Source organism: Chaetura pelagica, unplaced genomic scaffold (assembly GCF_000747805.2).
Source record: "Chaetura pelagica isolate M959 unplaced genomic scaffold, ChaPel_1.0 scaffold189, whole genome shotgun sequence".
Taxonomy (NCBI): Eukaryota; Metazoa; Chordata; class Aves; order Apodiformes; family Apodidae; genus Chaetura; species Chaetura pelagica.
Window position 1 is genome coordinate 133,892 of NW_009970716.1, and position 26,425 is coordinate 160,316.

The 26,425-nt window shown below is 35.8% G+C and overlaps 1 protein-coding gene across 1 annotated transcript; it reads right to left on the bottom strand.

The window, feature by feature from the left end:
• Window positions 1–370: 370 nt before the first annotated feature.
• On the bottom strand, window positions 371–26,425 carry DCUN1D4 (DCN1, defective in cullin neddylation 1, domain containing 4). The gene is given in 11 exon segments (XM_010006074.1): window positions 371–1,185; window positions 1,295–1,397; window positions 1,855–1,959; window positions 3,515–3,623; window positions 4,495–4,586; window positions 6,098–6,168; window positions 8,486–8,577; window positions 17,937–18,051; window positions 19,321–19,350; window positions 25,313–25,352; window positions 26,270–26,425. Coding segments are annotated over 11 exon segments (969 nt in total). The 3' UTR covers window positions 371–1,129.

The following is a 26,425-nucleotide window of genomic DNA, read 5'->3' on the forward strand; positions in this document are numbered from 1 at the left end:
AATAACCAGTGGTCCTTACTAAAATGTACTGTCATTTAATGCTGGTGTTTAACATGCCCGTTGCCTGCAACGGGCATTCTGCTAGGAACTTCAGATCCCCAGCATGAAAGAAAAAGTAATGTTTTGACTATTCAATACAATATTTTTAATCACTTAGAAACACAAAGTTAGAAAACCTGGGCAAGATTAACATTATAAATAATAATTTTTTAAAAGTATATTATCTATGGGCTAGGGGTAAGCAGACTTTATTCCCCAAATGACTCATTTCAGCTAGAAGATTCTATTTCACTAGATCGCAAGATATACCAAACACTCTACACCAAAAATTAAAAGAAATATGCCAAAGGCAATTTACAGAAGTCTAAAACCCATTTTTGAAAGGTACTTTAATTTGTTCATTTGTACCTGTAATGACTATTGCAGTTTTAACATTAAAAAGTCAGTACTTTTTTCTTCAAATCGAAGTCATCTCTGGCATGTATAATTATTACAGTGTTTTAATATTTATATGTATATATTATTTTTTAAGACACCAATGTTTCGTTCCTATTAAGCAATAGGTCAGGTTTGGCGAATTCTGGTGAAGAAAGTCACAGCATGTCTTCTCCCCTCAGAAACTGGCATCTCAAATAGTAACATTAAAATTGACAATAGTTCTTCACATAACTATGTCCAAGCAGTCTGTTCATTTTGTTTTCTGAAATGCTACATTTGAGACCAAACAAAAAACAAAATAACTGAAGTTTCAAATATGTAAGTGATTACTAGAATTATGCCACAAAATTATTTTTACAATACATTTCTGCAGAAATAATCCCTAAGTGAAGCTTTTTTTTATACACATATACAAAATTTAGACAGCAATATACACATAAATCACAGTGAAGATGCTGGCAAATTCACCAATTCGTAGTGTAAATACAGAATGCAAAGCAGCCTTCAAAGAGAACAATGCTACACAGCAAGCATAGCTGGCTTGTTAAAGAGCAAACATCAAAAGTTACCAGCAAAAGGGATGCAGTGCAAGAAAAGCAGCATGCACTTTGATACAAATAGCAGTTTATGGCTAATGGTTGACATAACTGTGGTAACAGTGACTCTTGAGTGGCTGTGCATAGTTAAACTCCTATGTCATCTGTTTTCCTTTATACCATTCCACAAACTCATCCAACAACACTGGCCCTGTAGAGAGATCAAATAACTGTATTTTACAAAATGTTGCAAACAGACACTGAATGATTAAGCTCAGAAAAATAAATTATTTTAGAACACAACATTTGGAGGTACTTACAGGCTCCGTCTTCGTCATAGTTACTGAGGTCAAGGTTAATTGTTCTGCTGAATTCAAGAACATTACACCACTGGTCCTTATTGATAACTTTGTACTTCGATTGCTGCGTAAGGCAAGAAAAAGAAGTTACTAAAATAGATTTTCAACCCCCTCAAATTCAGATTTAATTTTTTTTAACAGAAGATTTAAACCTTGTGATGAATTAATATTTTAAATCTGAATGCCATCTAAAACTAAACAGGATTAAAGAAACCACTAAATACTCAAACTAGCTTTGGATAATTCATGTTCCTCATTAAGACATCTTTTAGTGGACAAACATACAGCAATAAAATGAAAGTCCAAAGGCAAATCAAAGACATTCCATACTTTATCTTCCATTAAATAAATCTTAACAGCACAGGGATTTGGGAAAAAGAAAGATAACCAGTTGCAAATGATGCATTGAGAGTCAGTATATTCTAAATCAGAACAAAAATTCTTAGCTGTTCATTCTACTTACAGTTAAATTAACACAGAAGACAGATCATATAAATGTAATTCTGTTTCAAATGTCATACCTCTAAAAACTGGTGAAATACTGGAAAAAGGGACCATGTTTTTCCTAAAAGAAGGCCCAACATACACTTGGCAGTATTGATATCTAGGCTGCGCTGGTCCTTTTCCTGAAAAAAAAAAAGGAAAAGATCAAGAAAGAGAAAAGTGCATGATTTCAGGATTTTTCACTTCCCCCACTGCCTGTACTGCTCACCCATACATACAATAAACAAATACAAATAGAAGTATCAGTGTTTTTTATCAAAACACAGCTTCTAGTACATGTTCCTTCCTCTTAGCTAGTGGCTTACTATTTAGAGATGCTGATATCCATAGACTTTCCCAAAAAACTGTCACTGCTGTTGGAGATATTTCTTGTGGTACGACTACAACTATATGAACCCTCAGTAGACAGCAGCTGTCAAGTAACATTGACTATGCAAAGAGTGAGCCAAGGAGGTTCTTTGTTCTCTTTTCTACCAATTACATGAAATTCAGATCAAATTATCAAATGAGCAGAGGGAACATAATATACCAGGACATGGAGACCCCTCTCAGAACTGTCCCAGTTTTACTTCAATGTACCAGTAGCATATCAAGGCTTATGGGGTAATTTTTTTTTGGTTCTGCTAAGAAAAAAAAAAAAGTATCATCTGTACCCAGCAGATTTCATTACATCTTATCAGTGAGAAAGGCAGTACATTTGAGAAGACAGCTTCTGCAAATCTCAAAAGTAATGTGTATGTGTAAAATTCCATTTTGTTATTTTAAGTAGTTTATCCATTTACATTTGTTGTCTTGAAATCAAACAATTTTTGGTGAGAGATGGAACGTAAAACTTCACCCTTTTATGCCTTGCTACCCAAGAAAAATGGAATTGAGCCCTATGCCTCATCTGTACAAATGCAGTTGTATGTATTACAGAATACACATCTTTATTAAAAAAACAAAACAATAAAAAAAACCAAACTCAAAAACTAAATTAACTGTCTTCTATAATGTAGGAAGGATGAGAGATGCCAGTTCTCAGACAACTGAATGCCTTAACCAGAAGGTTATCCTCTTACTGACATTGCATAAAAAATACACCTCAATTCTAAAACTGTGTACACATAATTTAATGCAGATTTGTTTTGGAAGGAAAGTGGGGAGACCAGCAACTCTGAGAATATCAGAAGCTGTTTTACATTCTGGTAAAAGATGTTAAACAGTGCTGGTCCCAATACCAGGGAAGTTTATATTACATCCAGCTTTTGATTGTATCAGTTATTTTTACCACCTGCAGAAATGCCTGGTTTGCCTTCCTGTTACAAATATGTTTATGCTCACAAAATTCAAATAGTAAGAAGAAAAACCAGGGTAATTATAAAGCCAGTGGAAGCAGCAAAGCTCCAATATGCAACATAACCGGGTCTAAATAATTTCCCTGAAGTTACAAAATGCTTGAAGCAGAGAGTCAACAAAACATGTAAAAAAACTAAACCACTGAACAACAAGCATCCTACAAACTTTTCTAGTTCTGGCATTTTGCATACACCTTTTTAGAACACAAACAATTCCATTTGTCAGAAGCAATCTTGAGTGGTATATTAAGAGAAACACACTTAGAAGTACACAGTCTTAAAACTATTACTTGTGACAGTAAAGTTTTAATTTCAGATGCTGGTCTTCAACAGTGCTTACCCGTGCAAAGTCAAATGCATATCTATAAATAAGTTTAAAATTGGCAGGCTCATTTAATAAAGATCTCAAGTAATCCAGAGAATTTCTCAATTTTTCTGTTGTATCACATCTACAAGAAAAGCACAAAGTGAATTTAGAGTCTGCATTCTAGGACATCAGATGCCTGTGTAAGAAACGAATCGCTAACATGTATCTCCATCAATCTGTACATCACTCTATAGAAAGGCATATTTATGAGTTTTCATTAAAATGCCTTGATTAAACCCATAGTGTGAAATGGATTTTAAAAAATAGTGAAATCTTATGCTGGTACTCTGCTAAAAACTTGCTTGGCTTTGTAGAAAACACATTTTCTAACAGATTAAACTAAGAATGTCTGCATGTGGCAAATAACCAGCAAACCACAGCAGCTCTACAATACTTTTATAGTTTTGCTGAGACAATAGAACATGCTACATAATTTTAGTGATTCTATTCTGGAAGACAAGTCAAAACACAGTTCTTCCTCCAACTCTCTATGAAACACATGATTATTCAACTACATTTATGTTAAATTATGCCATGAAGACAAGCTCTCAATTGGACAAAGCAACTCTTAGAGAGAACATGACAGTACAAAGTCACAGAAACAGTCTGTATTATTAAGCATTTTAAACTACATGTGCTTTGACAACACACCAGTATCTGATAGATACATCTAATCCAGTGACAAAGATAGATGTCCTTGGGAAAAGAAACAATATCGAACCTCATGACATTTCTGTGTTCTTACAGCTGCTGATGTTGTAATCCAACTGTAATCCAAAGCATGTCAGGTTTCTAAGTGCCCATATCACCATAAATAGGACCAAAAATGTATTACTTCTGCTCCAAAGCAGACCTCTCTGCTGTAGGAGGCACGAGTCAAAACATCAAAGTCTGTTTTTTCTAAAAAAATGGGTTTACTATATAACACTTAAGAGGTTTTTCTGAGCACTTACTGTAGTGATGTCATTCCTTTTAACCATTCTTGTAATGTAAAGTAGCCCATGTTTTGTGCATCCAATTTCCATGCTAGCACAAGCATAACTACCTGTTTTAAAGAGGGGGGGAGAAAAAAGACTCAAAAGAATTAACAAAAATCCACACATTTTTCAAATAGCTACAATTTAGTAGTAGTTTTGTAGGCTACAAATGCTTTACTCATACAAAGAGGACGTCCAGATGTTTGCTGCATTATTTTAAAAGTTAAGAAACATGAAAATGACAAAAGTGTACATAATCCAGAGAAGACAACAGTGCAAAGATATGGGGTGAACATCCATCCACCCAAGTTACCAGCAGCCACCTTACTTCAAGGGAGCACGCAGAGTCATCTAGTGAGCCCTGTAATGTGGAAGGTGAGTTGGTATAAAAGCTACATAAAAGGTTTCCCAAAACAACAAAATTGAAGTACCAGTTTGATGGCAAGTTCCATTTGACATTTGTTAAACTATACTCTATACAAACATCAGTTGCAATCCATAAGCTCTCTGAAATCCAGATATTCTAAAACTAGTAATGGTTCCACCTGAATCCAGCTATCCCATGGTACCATCAGCCTACCTAATTTTGCAGGTCTGAACATGGAAAAGAATTTAGGTCAATGTTATCTAAAGCTAGATGAACTAACATTAACATTAACAAAAACAGACGCTGAAACATAAATACTTCAGTTTTGTCCAAAAGTAAAGTCTTTTTCACATCTCACATGGAAAACTGCCACAATAAATAACTTTGATAAATTGATACCATAGGATTATCTTATTTAGGAACTTAATAAACCACTTTTGATACATATATATGGAAAAACATGCAGGATAATTGACCCTGCAGACTCGAACAAAAAAATAATCAAGTAATTTAAATTTGCATTTCAGCCATTAACTAGCTAATGACAGTGCAGCTCTACACAGTTTTTAATATGAAAACAGAATACCTACACTTGTATAAGCATATGTCTGTATAAATCTCAATGGTTTATTATACTAATAAGCTCAAAAATTAGCAGATTACATCTTGCATTCCCAGTAAATCTTTCAAAACAATTCTCATTTTACTTAGTCAGAGATGATGCTTTATGAAACCTGCAAAATATGGGACTTGCATATACTTTTAAAGAACAAAAATTAGGCACTAGGAAAAAACTTGTAAAACTCACAACTATTCCTTTTTAAATTGTCTCTATATTTTATATATATATATTGTCTATATATACATACATAAAAATATAGATGTAATTAAACTGTGTTTTGAAATAGCATCATCTGAGTGCTAATACTGCTCACAGTATTTCAAGTATTTCAAATACTTTTGGGGAAAGGGAGGAAAGAAAGTGAAAGAGAAGGGGTGGCAGCAAACAAATTTTTACAGATTGTCAGGTAAGTGTTTCAAATAAAGGCAAGCTGTTTCCAAATGTGTTTATAGAACTCCCTGGTTTATATTTATTTACCTTATTTTAATCCAAAGAATTGTTTTAATCTTGATGGGAAAAAAAAGAGATATAAGATTGGCACGTGTGCATTTTAACAGATTAGGCATCTTTTGAATGGACTTTGAACTTACATTTTCTGGTTCGACTCCAATGTCTTCACAAAATTTTTCCATACCTTCTGGCCCTACAACGTCATCAGTGCCTGCAAACAAAATGCATTCTATGTAACTCAGAAAATTAAAGCAGCCTGAGCTTCACAGCACAAGAGAAATGCAATCACGCAGTACATGAACTTCCACACTTTTTTTTGTTTCCTTCTGACATGCAATAAGTACACTTACACTTACTAGTAGACTTGTACACACATAAATCATTATCTCACCTTTGGAAACAGAGACAGAAAAAGCGTAAAACAACTTTCCATTCCTGACAATATCCTTTTTCCTACCCATCTACTAAGATAATCTTGGAAGAGTAAATAATACCTTTAAGAACACACTTAAGACCAGCAAAATACTGCCACAGTTAAATGAGTGGACGATGGTCAGTGAAGCTCATTTCTTGGCATGAATCTACTGTTATCATAAGATCGTATCATACAAAAATGGGATGCATAGCTATACAGGATACAAGACATGACATTCCCAGAATCTCATTCCTTTTTGTCTCATATACTATCTTTATATGATGCTATCTACAAAAAAGAGAGCCCAAAATAAAAAAATCTTGTGCTCATTTGTTCACATACCATGGCTGCACGTTATCTGAATTTTAGTAACTGCAGGGGGAAGATGTGAATTACTATTTCCTTGCTGACTTAAAATGAAAAAAAGATTAAAACTATAGATGCTATTAGATGCAATACTATGAAAGCATGCTGTTAAATTAAGGTATTTATAACTTCTACAGTGCTCTACTGACAAAACTACAGAGGCATTGAGAATTGTGCTGCGCAGTTCTGTTTTTAAGTACATTTTAGAAACTTGGACTATATGTTAGAATTATTTTACGCTTATATGGCTCATTTGGGAAGAAAAACAGAAGCTGAAATACCTACTACCACTCAGTATAAAGATCACATGCAAGAAAAAGAGGTTTTATAAAAGGAAGATCAATCTGTATTTTATTATTATTTGACCTGCTATTCTAGAAAAAACAAGGTTTAATCTTATCTTTTCCCATCTTCTCATTACACCCTCTCAACAGTTCTCCGAGTGTACACAACAGCCTTTTAAAAGACTTGTTCTGTAAGGTAATGACACACTAGGGGCAAAAACACTAATTCAGTGTCAAGTGTCTGCATATATAAAGAAGACTCATGAAGCAAGAACACAAAAGAGATTATTCTTTGAAAACTAATTTTGTAGAATGTTACTCAATACTGTAAACAGAATCATAGCCTCAATTTTTCTGTTTTATCTTGGTGCATTCAATGGTAACCCAAAAGTTCTTTCATATACAGCCTTCCTTTCATCCCTTTTTCCTATGAAAGTCTTGCCAAAAAGAAGTTATCCCTGTTGCTAAGGTAAAAAAAATAAATCAAGCTGGTCATAAAGTCTGAGAATCTAACAGGATAATATTGGCTTGAATTTGTCTGAATCTCCTCTCACAGACTGCCACAGAGAAATGAGCTCACAAACTAATTAATTTAGTTTATATAATTTTATTGGAAGAAAAAATATTTTATTATATCAAATTAAGTGACTCTTCCATTATGCATAAGAAGTAGACTAAACACAAGTTGTGAGCAACATTATCCAAGACAGAATCAGAAAACTCCAAGATGACTTGATTTTGTCAATCACCTATTTCAATTTCTTTTGGTCTTTACAGTCATGAGATCATTTTTCTCCTCTTCAGAAAACCATGTGTAAAAAAATCAATACAATAACCAACTTCACTATTAAATTATGATCCTTTGTGACTGCAGAACATAATTAATCATCTTAGAAGGAATGCCTGAAGAAAGCTCTCATATGCAGTAATTCAGTCTCCCTTCCCTGTAACTTGGTGATGGAAAACTATATATAAAGAAAATACTAGGATGGGATATTTGAATATATTCACTTCTTTGCTTGAAACCATAAGCACCTGATTCAACACGAACAAAACTAACTTAAACACTTCCAACACCTTTTATTTTTCTTTTTTAAAAAGATCCACTTCTTCTGAAGCATAATTCCATACTATTGAACACTAACATGGCAGATGACAACTTGTAAAACCATCGAGATTATAACACTTTGGACAAAAGTACAGCTTTACCTGTAGATTCGAAAAGTAAAGTATGCATGTTCCACAATATTTTAAGTTACACACCTTCTGTATTCTTTTTATAAAACAAAGACAAAATTGCCCCTTCAACTCTTCAGGTCACACTAAGAAAAGCTTCTTTATGACTTTTTTTTAAAAAAAAAAAAGCCTCTATCTTTGGTCTTGGAAAAGCTCAGTCAATGTACTTTTTATATTACAATGTAGATTAAATTGTCATTAAGAGGCAATTTGCATTTCACCCATACCTGCATATTCGTAGAACCATTCTAAGCATCTTTTACTTGAAAAGACTTCTTCATCTGCTTTTATTCTAGTCGAATCATATTTTCTATACATACTTCAAAAAAAAGAAAGAAAAAAGTAATTAATGAATAATTTTTTTTTAAAGCAAACTTATAGTAAACAGCCACTGTAAGCAGCAACATTTTTCCTTTCTGTCTTCACATCCAGGGTTTTGGGACACTGCTTAACACTGAATACTGTGTTTGCTCAATCTGTCACACTTCAACCGATTCATAATCTTTATCCATATACATGAACTTTCCTTACAATAAATACAGACTAGTTCAAATTCAACCCCAAACTGCTTTGTGTTAGTTCAAGTAAGGTTTGTGCACAATGTTAGTTACCACAATCAACTGATGGGCTACAACTTGGCTATGGGTCTAAACCCAGAGTAATTCCACATTAGTCCACATAGGTCCTGACTGTAGGCACACAGATACTTCATGCACTTTGAACCATCAACTAAGAACTGCACGTTCTCTTTTTGCCTCCTCAAAAAATTCTAAAAAAGGCATAAAGGCCAAAATAGACATGACCCGCACTTAAATCATTTTAAAGTAACACAAAAGAACATGTTGCAGGTCCTCACTGACAATAACTCAAGGAACCTCATGCATCACAGGGCAAACAGTTATCTGAAAAGCCAGATACAGAGCCCCCCTTCCCTCCAGAGATGACCAGCAAGGTAATGCTCTCCTTCAACAAGAAGCATAAGGAATTTTAACTACATTCAGGAAACAACACTGAAGTACCAGTCTCCTGAATTTAGTATCTGAAATATCAGCTATTCCTTCCATGCTTTAGAAGTTGGTGAGTTACTCCACCCTCTTTAGACTTCCTGAAATGGAGAATATAATTTTTGCCTGCTAGGGGAAACAGACTCAGCAGTCCCCTGCTGCATAAGCATTCTCTGATCCATTCCCAGCACTCTGCAGTAGCTTGGGCTCATAAGGGTGGAAAAGAGATGAGCAACAAATGGCTTATACTAGAGAAGGTAGCCAAGAACGAACTTGTATGTGTTCTGAGCATGCAGACCTTCCTCTTACAGTGTCAAACTCTGGTGGGGGAGGACAACAAAGGGACTAGTTGGCTCAGGGAAAATTCTGAAACAACTTGATGAAACTAATTTGGAGTTGATTTCATCACCATTTTGTCCTTCTAGAAAAACATGTAAAAGATGCCTACAATTACAAGCTTAGAGATCCCACTAACCTCCACCTAGCTCAGCTATCAGCTATGAGGAACTGTAGCTACAAGTTGAGGGCACACAGATCATTCACAGAGAAATTCAAAGAACTACTTCATGTTTATTGCCATAGTTTCTTGAAAGCAACTAACCATTACAAAAGTAGTATTATTCAAAACAAAATGATAAATTGCTAATTGGAAGACAAAATGAGGCTCAAGAAATTTCAGGATGGACAAAAAAAGTAACACTGCACTGAAACACACTGCTCTGCAACAAACAAACTGTGAAGAAAAAGGCCACCCATACAGGTTTCAGAACTGCATATATTCTTATACCCACAATTTATAGGTTTTTTTCACTTTCATTGTGAACATAGTTTTTTTCTATTTTAATTATCTACTTTGTATAAGCTTTACTGCAGTTGAAGATGAACAGGCTGACAACACTGCCCACTAAGCAAACAACTAAGCCAGAAGGTATAATTCAGAGTTGAAACGATTTATTTTTTAAAAAACAGGTCTGATAACATTCACATAGCTTCAGAATGAACTGTGATCATGAAAGACCTATCTGTTGTTTTAGGCTATTGTGAATTCAGAAAAATTAAAAATATGTCTTGAGAAAAAGAAAGGAGGCATTCTGCCACTTTGGCAAAAGCCTACTTATTTAGTATCCCCTTCTTTATAGCAAATAAACATGACAAACACAAACTGGAATACCAAGTTGAAAAATCAACTGTAGCAGGAGACAGTCAACATTTTTATTCTATTCTACTTAATAAAGAAGTTTGTCAGAGCACTGCTGGGACCTAGGACACACAAAGCTCATGTGGATCCTAAAGACAGACATTTATCACAAGATTCAAATTTTTTTCTTACAAAGGGATGATAACCAAGTGCCTCACCCTGCTTGTTCTCATAACTCACCAACACATTAGCGGTCAGTATGCAAAGAGTGGATTTGGGCAGGAACCCTCAAGAAACAAATTTATTTACAGAGCTCTAGGTCATGTAAGTATTTCAGAAAAAGGATTCTTGCATCTTCAAGTGGCAAAGCTAAATGCTGCACTCTGAACCAAGACACCAAAGACACCAGCATGTCTAAGAGGAATTATGCCTTTTTTATACATTAATTGCATCTACACATAGCAACTTTTCATATGACTGATACGGGACTGAAAGTAATTTGCTGTGCTTAAGGCTCAGGTCATTGTTTAGGAACTGCAGGAATCAGCAATATTCATTCATTAATAAGTCTGTGTACCCAAAAAAGGGCCAAGTAACTCCAAGCAAAACCCTGGCGTCAAACTTGTCATTGTTCAAAAAGCTCAGTATCTGACCACTGGAGTTTGATTTTTGAGAAACCAGAACTGGTTACAGATCTTCCAGCCTCTGCTGCTAGGAGAAATTACTGAGAAATTCAGGGGGGAGAAAAAAAAATTAAAAAAATCAGAAAGGATACAAACTTGAGCTATCCCAGCCCCTGCTACTAATTAGCCAGGCATTCACTGAAAGTTCAAGTGACATCATACCACATTTGTAATGAAAACAGACTATGCACAGCCAGAAGTATAAAACCTTACAACAAAAATGGCTGGATTAATTTCAGATGCCTTTCTCTCAATGTAAAGGAAATAACAGCAGATCACATATTCTGCAAGACAAGGACCACTTAAAAATTAACAACAGAAACAAGTAACAATGCAGACCCAGTATTAGTGATCTCTCATGTATAAAGATGAAAAGCCTGTTCTCTCCCTGCTTACCCCAAAAAACAAATTAGTTTCTCCCCTCAGTCTAACTAAACCAGCTAGTTTTGTTATCAAGTGACTCCTAATTCTTGAAGTGCTTAGTGAAGTAAGATGAGCAGGGAGATACAAGCAGGTAGACAAGTATCTGAGACTACAGCCTAGGACAACAAGGTTCAATTAAGACAGCAAGCTCAAGTTGGCAGCACAGGGTAGAGAAGATTTCAAAGGCTGTGTCCTCTAAATGATCATTAATACAGATCTGATTGTCTCAAGAACCGTATGTGCAGAGAAGAAAAACAGAAACTGTCAGAGATGTCTGGAATCCATTTTGTATCTTAGAATATTTTTCATATCTTTGGAACTGCTCTATAAATACCAGAGGATTACATGCCTCATCTTTGTGCTAAGGACAGGATCTCTTGCTACACAGACAAATACAAACTGCCAGACAGCACAGGGCAGATATCCAAATAGTTTTTAAGCACCAAACAGCTACTGAACAGATCCAAGTTGGAAACAGCAAGTATCAACAACTCACAGCTTCCCCAAGATGACCACCACCAGTACCTTCAAAAAGATGCACAACAATTATGCTGACCATGTTACAGTTTGGTAATTTGCTTATGTGCTGATGGTCTGCAAGAGGAAACTGCCAATTTCAGTCACAGACCAGAAGTGAAAGAACATACTGCCCAGAGTCTGTAGAAGAGGAAAAAAAAATTAACACAAAACAGAAAACCAGAAAGGGGAAAAAAAATTACAGACATCTTCCATAAAGGAAGGGCCAATGAGTACAGTTGGTACTTTTGGTACCATAATTTGTACCACTGTAAGAGAATGGTGACACTAGAACAGGATTGCTAAAGGGTGTTTTCTCAGTCATCAGGGATAGAAAGATGCATGCAGAACTTTTTCCCAAGTTATCTTCTATACCTATCACGACTGGACAACAGCAAACTCTGAGCGTTTGCATTTATCCACTTCTGAATGCTGACACACTGCCCATCAGGAGCAGCAAGGGAAAAAAACACATATGGGCAAAGAGTATATATTTGTCTCTCAGATGAGACACACATGCAGGTAGAATTCCTCAGAAAAATCTCCACCAGAAAAATAATTATTTTTACTAGTTTTAGCATGATGCTGCCAGTGTTAGGACAGTGACAGCAGACTGAAAAAATCCTTTATATTACAACCAATATCCCCTAGGGGAAAATTTAGCTTTTCTTTTGTATTATCCTTAACAGCCATTTTACCAACCAGAGAGAGGAAAGAATCTGGGACAGGGCAGCAGAAAAAAAATAAGATTAACCTGCCTAAATTTTATAGAAGTGATATAACTAGTTAACCACATTTAAAAGAAGTGATTTTCTCAGAAATGCTTGCATCTCCATCATGACCTAATAGCTGACTCACAACATTCATTTTTAATCTTATATTTTAAATACTATTATGAACTAGGGAATTGTAATATCCTGCCGTAAAGATCAGACAACGTAGTTTAGAATTGGAAGTGCTATAGTTAGACACAAACCAGAGAAAAATAACTAGGTGTCCAGGCCTTTCATGTTTCTTCAAATACACGATCATCTGTATTTTTCCAGATAATTCATTTGTAGCTGATTTGGTGGAAAAGCAAAAGCATGAAAACTCCATTCAGCTATTACGAGGTGAGCAGGCAAGTCACCATAAGAGCACATGGTCAGTGCCAGTAAAAGGACCAAGGTTATGGCAATTCTCTTCATTCTACTGCAGTTTTCAAAGCTGGGTATCTACCCCTGATCTGAGCATGCTTCAACTGTACTGGAATTTGTTAGAGCTCCACCTATCACAGCTGCAACTCCGGGCTGTGTGGCTCCACAATATTCAGAGACCAGTCAAAGCAGGGAGTTTAGGCCACACAAAACATTATCTTGACTGTGGAAGCTGGTAATAGTTCATGGGGGGAGGGGGGACGGGTACGGGTGAAGGAGGAAAAAAAGGTACAGTGTATTACGTTAAGTCAAAAGTTACCTCATGAAGATTTACAGCCTGCTCATTTCATAAGGCAGCGTTTACTGAGTGAAAACATTCAGAAATTTACTAACAGTAGCTTTGTTTCTATGCAACCAGAATTTATTCAAAACTTTTACCTCATTTTGTTTGAGATTCAACTGAGTAAATAATTGCCTTCAGAGGGTTGAAAAGATGCAAACTTTTGATTGAAGATGTCCCCTGCTGCTTCCATTAATTGTAATTAATGTAACATTTTGACTGAGAATTTTCATCAGTACAGCACAATGAAAATACTTTTATACAGCCTAACCTATTAATTCACAATTATGATTTAAGCAGTAATTTCATAAATACCATAGTAGAAACAATTGGGAGGAAGAAGAGATATTTTACAATTTGCAAGCCATAACAAGACTGCCTAAAGCAACCAAAATGTAAGAGTTGTAACTACAATAAAGTCAATACTGTGAGACTGAGAAGAAAATACAAACTAAGTCTTCAAGTCCTTATGTGCTGGTGAGCATGTGCTGAACTATTTACTTCTAATAGGTATTATTTAAAACAGGATAAATCTTACTGTGATCCAGAAATGAATACACCAAGTTATTTTCATTATACATGTATATTATATGTAGTATACAAATTCCCTCCCACTGAAACACTGCATTCATGGTTCAAGGAGATGTTATGAACATTAATTAATGGAATTCAAACTTTTACTATAAAAGGGTGGGATGCTCAAGAACACGTCTGGAATCTTTGTTTTCCATAATCAGTCTATGCACGAGATCAGCATTTTCAAATAACTTCACTAAAAACTCAAGTTTGTTCCTACAGTTCTTTTTCCACGGAAGACAGTGTCATTATTTCACTAGTCTTTCCAAGCTGAGGCTCTATCCCTAACAGCGTGGAACCAAGGGGGAAGGCTATTACAAGCTCCCTCGTATCAGATGTGTTCAAGCTTATGAGCAAGAACCTTTAGAAATCACCTTCTCTTTCCACACAAAGCACTGCTGAAATAAACTTTTTTGAAAGAATATCTATGTCAAAAGTATCTCAATATCATAGTTGAAGAGATTATAGGAATATTCCACAAATAGTGGAGACAGGAAATACCACCTAACCAAACTATCCACCTAAGGATAAAAAAAATAAACTTCCTTTCTATGGAAAAACCAGGAGGAATTATCAACATTTGGTCTCAAGTCATGGTAACACCATTAATGATGACAACTCCTTCAATAATCTTCAGACCATTCCCTAACACACTGTAAGAAAAGGAAGACTCAGAATTACTGAACTAATTTGTGAATAATGTGTCCTGGTGTTAGCCAGGACAAAGACAATTTTATTTCTGATTTTTTTTTTCTTCAGTGAACTCTCTTTTAAAGCACCACAGTGGATGAAATTTACTGCAAGTTTTCCAGTTAGTGGGCTGATAACACCAGAATGTTTATAGATACTGCTGAGAGACCAAGGACACTTCTCTCCACTTGTTGAATCCACTGCTTCAGACACTAAAGGAGCAGAAGAATCGTATCTACAACCCTCCCATATGGATGAGCAGACTAGACAGATGGTAAATTGGCAAAACATTATTCCATCCCATACACATAACTCTCAGTATATACTAAGTTCAGGGACAAGTGGGATAACTTCCCTTTTTCTCACTCTTCCATCCATGGCCAGCAACCAGGGAGAACTCTTTCTATCTGCCTCCTTTGATTCCTAGGCCCATGCATTCCTGACCCCTGTATTTCTGCCCTCAGCTCCTGCCTGCTCTGCTGCTATCTCTGGAAGCAGTTTGGGACTTTTTTGGGACTGCCCTGGCGCAGGGGAGTGTAATGGGAGTTGCTGAGGGTGGGAGGAGGTGACAGGGGTTTTGCACATTCCTGTACATATTTATATATATTTGTGCATACTTATCATTAGTATTTCATTAAAGCTGTCTAGTTTATTTTTTAATCCAGAAAGCTTCTCTCTTTATAATCTCTCTCCTTTCCCTATCTGGGTGGGAGTGGGAGGAGATAAGAGAGCATTACTGCCACTGGTTTAATTGCTGATCCTGAAATACACCCAAACATATTGTCCCTATAAGTTGGCCACTTTTGTGGCATGTGTTACGAGAACATACAAAAATTACATCATTCCATAAGCATTTGAAGTGACAAATAATCTCCACTAGGAAATACACTCTTCTGGAGAGCACACTTCATATTTTTTCATTGAAAGCAGACATTCAAAAACAAACATGGACTACCTTTTTTGCTTAATACAGAATTTTCATGAGCTAATGTACCTTGGAGCCTTATCCTGAGTTACTACTATGCAGCTTCTAGCAAGTTTGCCTCTAAAAGAGAAACAATGCTAAAGAATTGGGACAAGAAGCCCCTTGTTCCATAAACCGGCATCGCACTATCCATACTGTTTTTATTGTATACAGAATTCCCTGTACACAATGTAGGAGGAAATGGCTTTGTAACTAGCACTGCTATAGCACACTGCTGTAGAGGTTCCCTATTTTAGATGGATTTCTGCTTGACAAAATGAGATGTCTGACCTCCAAAGACCAAACACAGCAAGCATGAGCTCCGCCTGAAAAACAAGCATGGAATTAGGAGACAGCTTGTTCTTTGTCTACCTTGTTCACAGAAGGTTACAAGGACTTAAGCCAAATTTGAAAAAAATCACTCTTTGAAAGAAAACGGAGCTCCAACATTGAGCTGAGTATTCAGCAAATTTCTTCATACTGCCAGTCATGATGAAATAAAAACTGTCTTCTTGAAGACCAAAATAAAAGAAACTTATACAATGGGAAGCAGATAGAGTCCCAAACCCCTTATAAGCTAACAAGGAAGACAGATAAAAATTGGATCCACATCTGAGAAAGATATTCCCCTGTGGCCCAGGAGTGGTAGATCTGGTTTCACCTCCACTTCTAAAAGCAGGTTGAGGTCTTCCTTTTAATAAAGGCTTCCACAGCAGTAGAAGGAAGACTAGATCCATCCTTCAAATTATGTTTTCAAAAAGTTCTTGAAGTTATTGTATGTATACATTAATTATAAAGTAAAAAACTACTTTCTCATAATTTTCTTATTTGAATTACATAAATCAGTGTATCTTACTTACAGGCATCCTTACATTCTAGGGGTTTGGGTTGATTTGTTTTACCATCAAGGTCTTGGCAAAGGGAGGTGTAGTTAAATTTAATGAATCTCTCTGCTTTGATTCTAGAAGCATTCTGCCTTGTTTCACTTCCATACTTTATGCATATCTTTGAATAAGTTGTAATGTCCTCTATCAACTATTCAGCTTTTATATTTTATTATCTCAAAGAAACAACAATAATATTAAGAACATGTACTGCTTTTTTGTTCTTTCTAATGTTATATATGCAAAGCAATGAAAGGGAGAGTTGAAATCTCTTTCTTCTGCACCAACAGACCATTTAATAAATTCCAGTGCAGCTACAGTTGTGCAACCCTATTAAACACAATGGAGTTATAGAGGCATAACCAGAGGCTTAATTTGGCTACCAGCATTTTTCTTACTCATGCTAGGAAATGAAAAGGCAAGCACCCTGCCCAATTTCAGGCTGACAGGAGAAAAATGCATCTTTTTACCATCCTGAAGATAATTGTTATGGAAGCATGTGTTTTCTGAGTCACCAGTACAAAAACTGAATAGAGCTCAAATCCTACTGACCAATGCACTGGCTAACTTTTTGTCTGTATACATCACTTTTCAATGTCTGCACCTATCATTCAGGAGTGTGCACTCCTGTACTCCCACAAAATCTCAATTTAGTGCACATAAACAGCAATTACCTTGCACACAAGAAGCACTGTTGATGGTTTTTGAATGACCGGGGCTGACTGAACACCCATATCCTGAAAATCCAACACTTGCAGAAGTCTGCCAAAAGAACACACTGCTTGTGCACCTAGTTACAACCCATTCGGACTTCTGTTGCTCAGAGGGAAGCTGAGAAGCACAGCCTCAACCACTCCTCCACCACTGGCTATCACCTTGCCTAGGCAACCTTTTCCTTACATGATCAGCATCAAATCACACCATGACAGGGAGCAGGACTTCAAGTAAGAGCTGAGTGGGCTACAACTACATTCACTTTTTGACAGGCTGTAGATTGAGAACAATTCAGATCTTATGCATGTGTACACTAATAGATTACTGGACCTCTTAGAAGCTGTTTATGAACAAACAAGTATGTCTATTTCAACAGCTGGCAAATTACAGCAAAGAAAAGCTCCCTATAAGCTTCTTTTAGAAAAAGGTGAGATGCAAACTGAGCTTAGGTGTGCTTATCAATATCCAACAGTTCAATCACAGGCTATGGTTCCACACTGAGAAACCAAGCAAATTTGAATACCATTTCCATTAGTATTAATAACATGATCATATCAGCTATTCAACTTTAGATATTCCATCAGTCTTAGCTCATGGTAAGATGACATACCCATCATGTCTACTTTTCTTAGCAGACAAATCATCTCCTGCTGCAGGTCTCCTCTTTTTCCTTGGAGGCATCACTTTACTAAAGCAGTCTGATGAACTGCAAGACCGGAGACTTCCTACAGAGGGAATTAAAAACACCAGTACAAGAAATGAAACTCTTGTAGACCAGTTAAACTGTGTCCACTAATAGGCATATTACAAAGGGAAGGGAAGGGAGGAAGTTAATGGATTTAAAAATTACAAAATAAGTTGTCTCTTTTGAATAGCAAAATCAATCTCATGTTTACATGGTGTTCTATGACCAGATTTCAGTTAAGGCCAAAAGTACTACAGCAAGATGTACAGTAGTGATAGTGTTACTTGACTCAAACAAAAAACGATAACTGAGACGATCCTGAAAAAGTCCTCAAAAAGGCATCTTTGTTTTTAGTCGTTTATTCAAATAAGAACTTCTAAGAGTTGTTCATTACTTTTCAAAACACAAATGTGACTGAAAAACTAGGGCATCTACCTCTAGAAAATAGAATCTTTTTTATGTTTAAGCCCTAAGTTTTTAATGACACAAAGAGCAAGGGGCAGGAAAGGTTTTGTTTCTTCTTTGGTTTTGTTTTATTTATTTTTGGGAGTGGGGGAAGAGATGTTCAGCAACTGCTAGGGGAAAAAAAAAAGTGACTGGCTGTATCCCTTGAACTGGATAGTTCTCAAAGACTGAAGGTCCCCAAGTAGGAAACAGCCAATTCAAGACACTGATGCCAATTAAGTGGTAGTCTTTCCCTCCCCTTCTCTCAGCTACATACTCCTCTGCCTCTAGTGACTCTTCAGTGTGCAAATGCAGTTCACCAAACCCATAGATAACTGACCCAAGCAAAAAAGACTAACAACTTTCTGTATATTAGCACAAGAAAGAGCACAGGATCAGCCCTTCTGACCACAGCAAGCTGTTAAATTGCCTTTGCTGTCTCATGAAAACAATAAATTATCACTCCAGGCAAAATTCTGTCCTACTTTCACATACTGAAGACCACATGGACACCTGAGAAAAGTGTGTATAAGAGCAGCTCAAAGAGCTATGAAAGCTCTAAGTGTTACGCAGAGAATTTTAAAAGGATAGGAAGAGAGGTGAGGTATAAAAATCCAGACACAAAGCAATGCCAAAGAAACTTGCGAGAAAACATGAAGAACTCCAGCATGTCTACGCTATCTTCTCTTAGCTTCAATAGCACTCAAGTTTAACTATGCTTTCTTAAGATGCCCACAAAATCTTTGGTTTTAAATCACAGGAGAGAAGCAAGAAATAAAACTTCGACTACTTTTTGGCATCAAGTGAGTAGACTAAAATCAGAGGCCCAATTCCCAACAAATACTAAGAGCAATCTTTTGCTTACGTATTCTTTGTATCTTTGCAAGTCTCTCTCCTGTTATAGGAGAAACACACATAAGGAACCTTACAGCCTCACAGGCTTTGCTGCATCTGCTGTATTACAAACATACACTGAAACTATTATGCATACAGAAGTATTAATTTCTCTAGTATTAAGTAGATCAAGATGAACTGATTTCTTTCAACTAATAAGATTTTTGCACTTAGCATGCCTTCTTTGGTCTTACCTTCTTATTAATTTCTATTACAAAGAAAAAAATACCTCTAGTTCAAGAAATGTTCTTTCCAGCTTAAAAATTCTTCCTATATATTTTTATTTTTTTATTTTTTTTACCCTGAAGCTCTCTCATCCCAGCATCCTTCCAGGAAAGTATGGCCATATCTACACTATCTTTTAGAAAGAAAGTTTTAAGATTATTGTAAATTCAAATTATAAATTAACTAGTTATTTAAAAAGTTCCAAGCTTTTGCTCCATAAACTACTATCACATGAAAAAATCGTAATTTCTGTGTCAGAAGTATATGATTCTAGAAGCGCTGTCCAGAATACTTTAAAAAGGAAATTAGCAATAATAATATTTATCTTCTCACCAGTATAAGATACATTTGAAACAGGTAAGCTAGACACCATCAAAAACTCACAGTATGCCTGATGCATTTACTATCCAGATTAAAGAAACTAAGGAACCTGACCTGATGAATATAGTTTGTTCCATCTGATTATGCCTGTGAATTAATGATACTGCAAAACTGTATTCCCATGTTATTGAAAGTGTGATGCTTTATGGCTTTTTTTTCTAAAGACTCTGCCAGTAAGTATTTTTTTAAAACTAACACAAACTTACGATACTTAAGATGACATCAGAACCTAACAGATGGCTAGAGACAGCCAACAGACTCAGAAACACACAAAATTTAATAAAAGAAAACATGTGCTAATGAACACCCTGTTTTGGAAAACACATAAGCACTTAAGTCAACCTGTAGCCACCTCATTCCTTTGAGAGCAATTTGGTTTTAAATGCCTATTAAAAAAAAATATCTGTTTACAATGGTCACAGGCACTGGATGCTGCTAAAATGCAAGAAAAACTGACAACCCCACACACAGGGTTTGTGCAGTTTACTGATTGACTAGGAAAAGAAATATGCAAGGTAACTGTGAAAAGAGAAGCGTAGCAAAAGATGCAAGTAAAATAAATAAAAATAAGTAAAAATAAAACAGCTATATAAGAGGAAAATAATTTGTCAGATCTGCAACCCCATACAAACCAAATAATTTAACCCAAGAATTCCTGCTTGAAGTCTTCTCTTCATTACATTATAGGATATTTTTAGAAAGATCACAGAACTTGTTTTAAAGGCTTAAACTGGTAACAAAATTCACCATAACCAAATTTCTCCAATGACTCGTATGAAAAACTTGTAGCCTTTATTGGTTTGAATGTATCTAGTTGCAGCTCTCAAACTGACAGAAAAAGGAAAAAAAGAGATAGCTCAGAAACTGGTAAGTGGCTATTAAATACCCACATACACCCTCCTCACATACAAACACACACACAGAGACACCAGGTAGACAAACTACTGTACATGCCTTCAGAGATTTAACATCTTAGTAACTTAGATTTGACCAAGTTTTCACTGTGTCTTTCTTAACTCTCAGATGATCTCTGAACTACTAAGAAACACAAGAATGTTGCTTTAAAAATATTTCCTTTTGTTATAAGAATCATTTTATTGAATTTGAAGGGTGATTATAATTTTCCTGTAACAAACTGAAAGGTAAACCAGCACAGTACTTATCTCTTTTACTTCTATCTAAAACTAAAAACTACCAGATTGGGTTATTTTGTTTAAATTCTTGCAATTTCTTATTTTACCCTATAGCTCACTCAGTAGCTTGTTCACTTTTCCTACACAGAAGTTAATAATTTTAAATATAATTTCAGGGTCCAGCCTTTCACAACTAATTTGACTTCTCATAGGTCTGATCATCTGCAAGAGAACATGCAGCTCCCTCTGACTTCATGCAAAGTTTGACAGGAACTTTACTTACCAAGTGCAGCTTCTCTGATGTGATTATCTTCAAAGTTTCTTACTCCTGGGTCTCAACTCAAGATTGGCAGAACCCTCCTAGATCTCACTGGTTTTTTTGACACTTGAAGCTAGCATTTGCAAGGTAGTGCTTCCAAGTGGCTGCTGAATAGGCCACCACCAGCCAAAAGCCTGCCGAGTATAAATGTTGCTTGCCAAACTTGCTATTCAGTACTTCCAAATTTGCAGGAAACAAAGCTACCAAAGGGAAATATCAACTCAAGAGCTAAAATTCACCCTAAGAAATTTAAAACAATACACAAGATAATAACCACAAGGGAGGGACACTCCTAGAATAGGAACAAAACCAGAACAAACAAAAAAGAAAAAACAGAGGTCAATAAATAAGAACTCTACAAGCTCTGGCCTCACAGAAGTGATTTACAGACATGTAATTTTCACCTTCTCTCTAGATAATGCCTGTGAGCAATTCTGCTCTTCTGATGCTTAAGTAGAGAGATGTTTCAAAGGAAAAATAATTAGAAACTGTGAATGCTGAAGCAATTGGAAAAAAAATAGCTGCTTGCTTAATGATGCAACAAGACCACCAGAAGCACAGTTAACTATCATAATTTTTCACATACAAGATGAGAAAACTAAGATACTCATCAAAACATCAAACAACTTGCAATCTTCTTGTAAAAGGAAAAATAATCTTCTCTATCTTGAGTTCCACACTACAGAATTGCTTTTGACTCAGAAGGTTTTCTTCTCTTAAAAAAAACAAACAGTGGCAGCAAAAGTAATTTCCCCCCCCGCAAACTTCAAGAACAGCAATGAAGCCTTGTTTTTGTTGAAAACATTAATTTGTCCTTTTAAACAAACCAGGTGACAACAGCTAGTGTATTTTTAAAGACATTTTAGTCTGGATAGGTAAGTCCCAATTTAATAACCAAATCATAACTTTAAGTTATTAACAAGTTGGTAGATTTGTAGCCATGACATAAAAACAACTATTATTTCACATTTGAGAGTCTTCCAAGTTAATGCATATACATACTAGAAGAAAAAGAAACTATTTAGAGAATCTGAATTCCCTGCTTTTCTTGCCCCTACAAACAGCTGAAATGGCCAAGGCCCACAACACATTTACAGCCTGCTTTATTTTTAGATACATATGCACACTGAATGCTAACATATTTTATGAGACTGTAATCATCATAGGTGACTGGAATTTTGAAGCAAGGACCATCTCAGATCCCAAATCACTGAATTAATTTTGAAACTGCCACCCTCTAGTTCTTAGACATTTTAAGATTTAGTACCAGAAAAGTAATCTGACTAACACTTAGGAAAGGTGTGATTTGCTTAAAGTGATTTAGATGTCCAGAACATTTATTGTTAGCTCAGAAACAACTGCTTTGCAATAAATGTAAAATGCCTTAAAAGGCCATTGTAAATACTAACCAAAACCTGAAATACTCAGGTTTTTTACACAGCTTTTCGAAATCTCAACCAAATGTACATACATATTTATTAAATCATCCCAAACTCAGGGTCCACAATGTCGTAACATTAACCAGGGGATTTACATCAGAAAATCAACAGTAATCTTTAAGGATAAGGCTTGCTCCAAAAATTCAGAGTGTAAAAAAAACCCCAACAAACCCAAACAAAAACCACAACAAAAAACAACAAACTCCAAACAAACAAAAAAACAAACTATACACAACTAAAAAAATCATCCTTAGCTGGGTTTGGCAACGGTCACAGAATGTTTTGCTACAGAGAAATTAAAATTACTTTTAAATGAGTTCTAGACATAGAATCTCAAATTCACAGCATCTCTGAAGTTCTATAAATTGTGTCACAAAATTCAGGTCTTGACACTTCTTCCTATGCAATCAGTACCACTGAAACACTGGAAAACTGAAGTTCCATAAATTTAGGCAGACTGAAATAATTTCCAAAGTAAGTTTTCAGATTTACGTAAGGCTCTCCTGTAATGTGTCAGAAGAGTCAAGCCCCATACAAAACTCACATGGAAGACTCGACTGTACTATATTCACAAGGACCAAAACAGCTCTTTGCATATGTATTTGTTCTCATATAAGAAAAACCAAACACACATTTGGACTGAATTTGCCTGGAAGTTATGCAAGCATTGGGGCTTCATCTTCTTCTACAAGGAGACATAACACAGGGCAGAAGCATAAGAAATAATGAAATTGTCATATGAGGAGCCTGCTAGTATCAACCTCTACTTTTGGTTCTCATTTCATTCTTGCTTCTGGTTTGAAAGGTTCTTTAGAAGTAGTTTTAAAAAAGTACACTCTTTACTGGGATTTTGTATCCAAACTCATTCAATGGGCATTTTTAACCTTTTGAAAAAGCTTAATTCAAACAACACAATGCAGGCAATAAGGTAACCATCAGTGTTTTCATCAAGAACAGTAACATGCTCAAACATCTTCCATTAGAGATAATTAGAGCTCTGAGGGTAATTTCTTACACTGACCTTTATTTCAAAAGTGGTAGGTAAGAGATAAGACAAATTCTAAAACACTTTAAGCATGCCTACTCGTATTGATTAGTGACTAGACTACCTCAATGCTTCACAACAGCTTTTTGTAATCATAAATAATGATTATGAAATGTATTTTCATCCATGAAATCTTTATGTTTTAATGTTTAGTCTGAGCATCTGGATCAAACAGGAAAATTCCAAGTCTCCAACAGGAGATGAGTGAGGACATCAGTTCTAACATGGGGGCAATAAAACTTCTGACTGCCTTGAACTACCTGCCCCAATCCCTTTTGCAGAGGTATTCCATTTACATGATCAGCTAATTTTAAGTATCAAATCACTAATCACTTAACCATGGTAAGATAGGTCAACTATGAAACAAAGTCACCTGTCACATTATGGAAAAGCGTACGTAAGCACTAAGTGAGCTTTGTCCAGCTCCAAACAATGCACTCCTATGCATCTCTACTTGCTGCTCTAGGTTAAAAATGTGTTAGATTTACAAACATGTCTCAGAAATATCCAGGAAGAGCTGACAGCTCTTGCCATTTTCTTAAACACTCAAAGTAACATCAGAAAATATATCCTGCACCTCAGAATAGAGAATAACTTTGAGACAGGTGGTAGGACAGATATGGTCAGTTTTAAAGAACAGTTCTGCTGAGTGTTCAGGACTTAAAGCCAGTAAGTTATTTCCCTTCCTCCTTAGGTATCACGCCTGAAACACAGAAAGGAAGGAAGAAAAAGAAATCAAGGAAGACACTAGCTCATAAGTAACAAATGCAAATAGAGGTAACAAATGTTGCAAGATACCAAGTTACAAAGCATGAATGCCGATGAATCAAGAATGGCTGCAAGATAGTACCAGGCACCTGAGATGAAGGCCTCAAAAAACGATGAAATTTTATTGAACAGAAAACAGGCTTGGACTACTAAATTGCCCTAAACACTGACTGAAAATCCGCACAAGAAACAGCGACAACCTGCATCAAAACCACTCAAGAAAACAGCTAGGTTGTTTGGAGCGCAGCATTTAAACTCGGTCACAGGCATCACAATAACCACAAGAGGTCTTGCTTCTGCTCTGTTCTCACTAACGCTTTCAAGAGTCAAAACACTGCAAGAACATGGATATTCTGCTAGTCCAATGAGCTAAGTCCAAGGAGTGAGAGAATTTTTCTTTAACTCTTTTAAAGTACTTTACACTAAGAAATAGTAAAATGGTAGATACTGCTGAAACCTGTCAGAGTTCTTCACAACTTAATAAATTAAAAGCACAAATATCTACTTTGAAGAAAACTAAAAATTCCTGGCACTTGTTCTTTAAAGCTCCTTTAGTTTTCTAAAATATAATTTTCAATCATGTTAGAGAGTCTTCTTAGATGAAGCATGTTAAACTGTTTCAATCTATTTCTCCTACATTCCTATTAAAATACCTGTCTGGTGATCGTCTTGACCAACGTCCTCTGTCAGATTCTGCAAGAGAGTACAAATGACACAGTTAAACAAGATGGCAACCTTCATTGTTTGCTAATGTTTTTAACCTTTACTTTATATTAATATTCATCTTAATTACTTAAGGAGCATCTAGCTAAGTCTGCACAGCCTTTGTTTTTCAGTTCATTTTTATCTAAATAGTTACCCTTGCAAATGTATCTAAAAATTCAGGATAATCTTTAAATAACTTGAAAAATATTTATTTCTATTTATCAAAAGCATATCAAACTATGACTCAATAGTGGAAACAACTATCCATTGGGTCAGGAATTTTGCACTGTTGTATTGAACAATTCCATTAATAAATGCAGCATTAGAAAGACTGGATTTACAATTTGCCACTTTACTTAAGGATAAATACATGTGTTCTAAAGAAAATGGATTTAAAACCAAGGGAAATATTGGAAATGAGTCACCCCCTTTTTCAGGCAGTCTCTTTTCCACTAAATGTTCAGTGTACAAACAGAAGTCAGATCGGCATTTCAAGCTACAGTCACACTAAAACAAAAGTAAATGCACAGACAACAAGCAGGGACAGTCTTTTTACAGTTGTCAGGGGACAGCTTGCTCATTCAATACATTTTCCACAAGAACTGTTACCAACTGGACAACAATGACGATTACCATTACTTCAAAGAAAGCTGCTTTTACAGAGACAACACCTAAATCCAATGTTCCAGTGAACAATGCTCAAACTCAACCCTGACCTCTAAGAGTACAAGCTTTTTCACCTTTTACTAATACTGCTTATCTCTTGAAGGATTCAAAACCAAGAGCCCCTCAGACAAAAAGGCAGCCATCATTTTTTAAAGCATAATCACTTTATTATTTCAATCACAAAACATTCTGGACTGAAGGCCTAGTTATTCTGCTGAGAGAAAATGGCAAGTCATTACCAGCCTATTGAGGGTGTGGTAAATCTTGTGAATATTTGCCAGTGTTGATAGGTGAGAATTCAGTTGAAAATCTAGAGAGGGGGGGGAAAAAAAAAGAAGTTTTAAATTCACTGGTTTCCCGAGGTAGAAACAGAGATCTTCCTATGTTCTGGTCAT